This window comes from Centruroides sculpturatus, unplaced genomic scaffold, assembly GCF_000671375.1.
Source record: "Centruroides sculpturatus isolate CEXI.00-Female unplaced genomic scaffold, Cexi_2.0 scaffold566, whole genome shotgun sequence".
In the NCBI taxonomy this organism is placed as follows: domain Eukaryota; kingdom Metazoa; phylum Arthropoda; class Arachnida; order Scorpiones; family Buthidae; genus Centruroides; species Centruroides sculpturatus.
This window is the reverse complement of record NW_019384873.1, coordinates 249,625-256,764: the sequence shown is the minus strand read 5'-3', so window position 1 is coordinate 256,764 and position 7,140 is coordinate 249,625. Positions and strand designations below refer to the sequence as shown.

Genomic DNA, 7,140 nt, shown 5'->3' with positions numbered 1-7,140 from the left:
TGTGATTTATTTTAAAAAAGATCTTATGGTAATTCTTAGAAAAAAATTAATGAAATACTACACAAAATAAACAGTGAAGTATGTTTTGTTGGTTTGTAAAAAAATGCTTATTACAAAATCTGACTTCAATTTTCTTTTTTGTACAAATGTTTGAGGTCCCTTGAAAGTCGAGGCTTTTTACTTGTAAATCCGGCCCTGATGGGACAATGTCAAAGCTGATGTTTTTTTAACACAAAGGGCACAAATATGTATAGAACGATTTCACTCATTTGTTTCGATACCACATAATGATGTGTCCCGCTAACAATAATTGTTCTCCTTCTATAAAATTTCTCGATAAACAGCTATAGGCAGCATATATCATTGTATCGGACAGTAATATATGATTAATTTTACATTACTAATTACAAGCGACCCAGATAAAGTAGCCATTTTGTAAAAATGCAGCGCCCTCTATAGTTCATGAAAAACGCGAATAGAGGAAACAAACTTGCCAACAAATTGGCGAAAAAAGCAAGGACGAACTCAAACATTACATACACTCATTTCCCAGTTAGTAATGTGTACCGCTACGTAAGACAAGAAATCAGGATCCTATGGCAAGGGGAATGGGACAAGTCAAACACCGGAAGACAGTGCTACAAATTTATTCCTTCAATTGAAAGAAGACACAAAAACAAAAGTTTCTACCCAAGCTACAAACTCACACAATGTCTCACTGGACATGGGGCGTTCAGTGCCTACTTAGAACGCTTCAGGAAGAAGAACTCCAACAAGTGTGATGTCAACATAAATTCTGAAGACACCGTAGAACATCTTATCTACGATTGTACCAAATACAGCAAGCAAAGATTGAAACTGATGGGGACTTGTCTCAAGGAGGGTTTCAATTGGCCTCCCGTGAGCACAATTTCATCAACAACAAAAATTTGATGAAAGCCATCATCAAATTTATTAAGGATAGTAAGGCTCTTGACCCACCGAGCAGCTTTCCCAACGATGGAGTATAAACATTAACTCTTTGTATATATGTACATACGCTCAAATGTAACTGTTTTCTGATTTTAATAAATGCGAGGCAGCACCCATGGGGTCATGTGGGGGGCTCTGGGCTATTTCTTATTTCACACTGTCCTATCTATCTTTATTTCCTATTCCTCCTAATCCTCAGCTTTCCTAAACTCTTCTTTGATATTCTTACAGGGCAAAGTCCTAGCTAAAAGGATAGCCCTTCTTAACTGTAAAACAAGAACAAGAACTAGTCAACTGAAACAGCATTCATATGTAAAAATTGCAGTGATTTGCAGGTAAAACACAAGGGAATGTCATGCACAGCTCATAGAAGCTGTCAGTGAGCATGTTCTCCCATAAAAACCTGTTGCAAGGTGGGTACCAGCTTTCAAACATGGAAGAGTAGCAATTTCCAACATATTTCTTACTAGATGCCTTAGGACTGTTTATACCAACATTGCTCATTCTGTGATTGCTTAATACTTAGAGGACAACAAGACAATGATCTCTGCAGGAGTTGGTGACAAAAACAGGTATTGACCAGACAACTGTGCATCAACATTATATAACAAGGTGTATATGCTATAAATGAAACAACTACAGTAATTCAAGTTCTGTTTTTGCTTTTCCTTCCATGTCTACAATACTCTCCAAGTAACCCATCTAACAGAAATTATTGGTAGAGTACATTGTGTCTTTTCATATGTGTACTTTGAAATGTTTGTATAACAATGCATTTGCTTGCACAAAAACCATTGGCATGACTGAGTAAGTGATCCACATATTAGGTTACAATAAACTCAGACTAATGAGAAGAGTGTAAAGATGATGTCATAAAGTCAAATTTAGCAGGATTAAGTATTGCTTCTAAATTAATGTAGTTTTCAGATTTTAATACAGTAGACCCGCAGTAATCCGACAAATGTTTTGCAAGGCGGTGTCGGATGATTGAATTTGTTGGACTATAGAGTACTGCCACCTACCCCTTGTAGTCCAGAACTTTTTGAAAAGGAGTACCTTGTAATCTGACAAATTACATACTTATAAAAATGGTAAGATCAAATCTGTATGTACTACATAATATATGATATGGGACTTGGTGAATTAAACAACACAATAGATAGCATAGGGTTTATTATAAAATTAATGTCATTAACGCTATAGCACTTGCAAAAAAATAATAACTAAACATATTGATGTCAATCAATTACATACAACATATGTAAGTATTTCCAAGGTACATACTATGTATGATCCTAATTTGAAAATGGATAAACAAATAAATTTATGGTGCATGCAAATATTCATCCATTTTCTTTTGTTTTACATTGGCTAAATGCGAGAGTAAGGCCTTGTCTCTCAGTCTCCTCAGAAGTAAAAGTTCATTGTACAATGCACCATTTTCTTCAGCCCATTGCATACCGAGCTGCATATAGGCATGTTGGATTATAGGGGGTGCCGGATTACCGCGGGTCTACTGTATTAAAGCAGAATGTAATCCTTAACTTTTTTTACATTACTATGTTTAGTGTTCTAAACATAGAAATTATACTGAAAACAAAGACAAGTTTCTAAGGATACCTCAAATAAAAAATGCTCTAATAATTACATTTCATCAAATAATTTATTTACTTACCTTCAAAAAATGGAATTAAAAAATTAAACATGTACTCATACATACCCAAAACGAAAAACATCACCAAGTTTTAGACAAGCTGAATTAATTAAAATAGGAAATGGATATCTTTCAAAAAGACGAGGAAATCTGACAATTGCTTCACATTGCTCACCAACTTTAACAGAACGTAAACCTATAAAATAAATAAATGATGTATTCTTGAGTTTATAATATCAAAAATTATTTATCATATATAAAATTTTANTACTTATTTATTACTTTAAAAATCTGATACTCTATAATAAGGATATTCAAGTTTTTAAGTCACAATTGAATAGTAATTTGTTTGGTTAAGAGCCATTATTTCTATTCACTCTTTTATAATTTACAATATTTGTTGTTGCATAGAAACTACCTTCCTTTAATTATTAGTAAGAAGTAATATATTTTAAAGCAATTCCATACTTAAATATTTAAGTACATAATGGCTATGATAACTAAGTCAAGGGTTTATCTGAAGTGTAAATGTTTTTAGATTTTCTAAGTTTCAAATGCATTCTGCTTAAGTCTTCATAAAACAGCAAAGTAATAGTTCAGAAGTTGCTTAATAATATTTGATTTTATACAATGGAAGAATTATTAAACTGTCTAATGAAAATGATAAGTTCTTAAAGTAACAATAGTTGCAAATTTGCATATTATTTTAGTTTTTCCCATAGTTTTAAATAAAATTTAATTATTACATAACATTAATTAAAAAAGTCTAACTAGTTTTACTAGTTTACTAGAAGTCCGTAGCCAAGGGTCTAAATAGTGTATCAATTTTTTGATGGTAAGAAACTTTTTTTTCAGATCACAGAGTTTCTCTACCATCTTTAGCAACACTTCATGTACAAGGATATAATTGCCTTCAATTACAGTATTTGATGTGCAATCACATGCTACAAGTTTATTCTACTAAACAGCTTAATAATTCTTCCTTTGCAAAAAAACTGCTGTTATTAATCGTTTAATAACAGCATTCAGTTTAAACTGTTCTTTTTCTCTATTTTAATAAAGATTTAATGAGTGTACTTGAAAGTGAAAAAATCTAAAAATGTTTGTGCTTCAAAATATAAATAGTGTCTTTTTCATTTCCAAAGCCATTAGGTATTTACATAAAGCTACCTTTCATCCTTCTCTATAAAATGATTTATAGTTGTAATGGTTATATAAATATTTTCTAAATAAATTAACTTTTAGTTATTAATCTTCAACATTCACTATCTATGTGCAGAATCTTAGCTTTGAATTCATGTGAAGTCATTCTAGTTACATAATACTGAAGTGAACATTTTGTCTTTTTAATAACAATCATCATTACTTATACTTCCATATAACCTAAGAATCTGTCATAAGATTTCTTTATTAGTAAAATTCAACAATAAATATAATCTGTTGATAATATTCAAAAGCTATTCATTTAATATTCTGAATCAAATTTCTTTTTAGAATGGATTTTTTCTCATTAGTCATTCATATTTATAAACATCAACAATTTAACAGATATTAACTTGCATCAATTATTATAATTTCGCGTCCATTGTCATTAGTCATTCATATTTATTGTATATGTTACTGTGAATGACCGATATCTGGCAAATGTCAACATTCTCCAGTGAATGTCAGCATTCATTCACACAGTCGTTTCATGTATGTACAAAATATTAGCTAAATATCATTATTTCTCACTTACGCCAGATAATGTCGACATTCAGCATGCATTGATGGTGAATGTTCAATAAAAATACTTTTATTACCTTAAGACAAAAATGCAACTTTTTAATATGTCAAAATAGGAGAAAGCTTAAGTAATGGCACATGTAAATAAACTGTTGAACTTAAAACGAACAGTACATCCTAAATAATAATAATACAATAATAAAGTTACACATAAATTATGTGATTAACATTATACAATCTTATTTATTGTAACAACTTGAACTGTTATGGCACTTTGAATTGCATAAAAGTCCCTTGTTTTTACAACTGCATTTATTCGTGGAACACTTCTTTTTGCAACAACAGCATGTATAGCCTTGCCCTCCACTTTTCAAATTAGCTGCAGCTGCTTCTCTCAGCGATATTTCTTGAAAAGAAATCTCATCTATGGAAAGTAATTTTTCTTTACAAATTACGAACTGATTACAAGTATAAAGCTGCTTGAGGGTACCATTTTTGTTTGCTAATTTATAAAAGTTGGAGTCTTCTATTCCAACAACAACCACCAACACATTTCGGGCATCTGTACAGCCATGGTTGACATCAGGGACTTGTATTCATATGGTATCACCAATTTGAGCAGAAGGAAACAGCAAAGAATTTGGCAACAGACTGTCACCTCTCTTCGACATCGGCTTCTTGGGTGTTGTTTCGACCTCCACCAAAGCTTATCTGTGCTTGTCGACATACACCGGTGATTGTTTGAATGTATAATAATATAACCAAATATTCAGTCTTTCACCAACGTATTTTGTATGTGTCGACATTCTCTAATTTTGGTCTTTCACAGTAACATATAATTATGAACAACTAACGACAAATTTACAAAACGACTATCATATACATATGAATAACGGACACAAAATTATAATAATCTATATAAATTAATGTCTATTAAATTGTTGATCTTTAAATTTATAAAATCAAAACCATTCACTTTTCCAGCAAATGGGTTTAATTTTGGAATTTTGTAGTTTAAAACACAAGTTAGATTTATAAAATAAATCGATAACGTTCATTCACTAAATCCATTTGCTGGAAAAGTGTGAACAGTTTTGATTTTACAAATTATCAGTTCACATTTTGATTTTGGATTTTAAATCTTTAAGTTTTGTTTTTGATATTTTACAATATTCAGGATCTAAGTAAAATAAAAAAAAGAAATAATCTATATAAATAAAAATGTAAATGTTCGTTTGTTCAAAATCTTAGATCTCCGCAAGTTCTTCACCGATTGCTTTGAAATTTTGACACAACGTTGCATTAGAATGCAACTATTATATAATGTTGAAATTCCCCCCGTGGGGGAGAGGGACAAAATTAAGGCTTACCGTGAAGAACTCGACTTCTATTATACTATTTTAGATGCAGTTTTTTGCATTTTAATAGAGTACATCAAGAAAATGTATACACTAAGAAGGGATTTTCGAAATTTCCCCCAAGGGGTGAGGTTGTTAAAGTGCTAAGAATGGAAGTGTTAAGAGAAAGCAACGTGCAAGATTTACAGGTGCAGATGCGGTTTTTTGCATTTTTGCAGAAAATCAAACATATTTTTAGATCCATTACAAATTTTCTAATTAGTTGGAAACAGGGGGACCTAATTCTTGCATTCTGTGAAAATGGGTAAGATTGGCTATGTGATAAACTTAATCTTCGCTATCGTTACTTTTTGCCCGAGCAACGCTGGGCTTATCTGCTGGTAGAAAATAATTTCAGTAGAAGTGCATCTAGGTAGCCCCTATGGCAGTACTTCCAAGACTGTTGCATTTAATTATTTAGACCACGTGACTATGCCAACTTCTAGTAGCCCATTTGACTGTGGTGTACTCGACATTATATGGTTTTAGGAGTGTGTGTGAACTCACGCCCACCGAGGCACACATCTACATGCAAAGTATGTAGAATAGGCAGTAGACTGATACATGCTCTATGTAGTATTCTATCTTTCAAATTTACTGACAATTGAAAACTTATTATACCAAAAATTAAATGGAGTGTAGCAAATTGCAACAATTATTTGCATTAATTTCGAAAGGTATAAAATTTTAAAATACAAAAATTTATGATATATACAGATAATTATATGTAAAACCTATGAGAAAATATGACTGGAAACTGACAAACCTACTTTTACTAGTAAAAATTTAAAATTTTATGTATTATTCTATACATTGTAAACGTATTTAATTAAAATAAAGTTTAAGAAACCTTTATCTAATTCAGTTAAAGCAGAATTAGCATCTTGATCTTGTTCCCCGATTCCACTTCCATTAACAATTGAGAATCGATTTGAATTAGCTGTCATTTTATATTTCTCTTTCAGTTATGAAAGTATCGGTCTAAAGTTAAAAATCAATTAAATCAGTATTAATTTCTTATGTCATGTATAAATATATGTAACACTGTAGACATTTAATCATCATAAACATAAAGAATTCATAGAAGTAACCACAACAATTTCGTCTAAAATCACGTTTCTGACGACTGACATGTTGCCAGTTATTTCAAATAAAATTTTGTGAATATATTAATTAAATGTAATTTTATTTTATAAAGATATACCTAATACATTTTTACAAAACATAATTTATTTTTCGCTTTATTTCGAATATAAATTTTCAATCAAATATTATTTTAACAGTTGGCAACAATTTTACTATCTTAAGTCGTGGTGTAAGATGAGAACGTTGGCGAAGTGGTTAAGCTTAGTCGAGTATCCGCCAGATGTCGTGACGATGTAGAAGTCCAAT

At 31.1% G+C, this 7,140-nt stretch overlaps 1 protein-coding gene across 1 annotated transcript in view; it reads right to left on the bottom strand.

The window, feature by feature from the left end:
* Nucleotides 1-6,874, bottom strand: part of LOC111630918 (integrator complex subunit 7-like) — a 57,948-nt gene extending 51,074 nt beyond the window's left edge. Inside the window, exons 1-2 of the mRNA XM_023375077.1 lie at nucleotides 6,599-6,874; nucleotides 2,693-2,822 (exon numbers count right to left, since the gene is read on the bottom strand). Of these exons, the coding sequence (XP_023230845.1) occupies nucleotides 2,693-2,822; nucleotides 6,599-6,695 (227 nt within the window). The 5' untranslated portion in view covers nucleotides 6,696-6,874. The remainder of the gene's footprint in view (nucleotides 1-2,692; nucleotides 2,823-6,598) is intronic.
* Nucleotides 6,875-7,140: the final 266 nt, after the last annotated feature.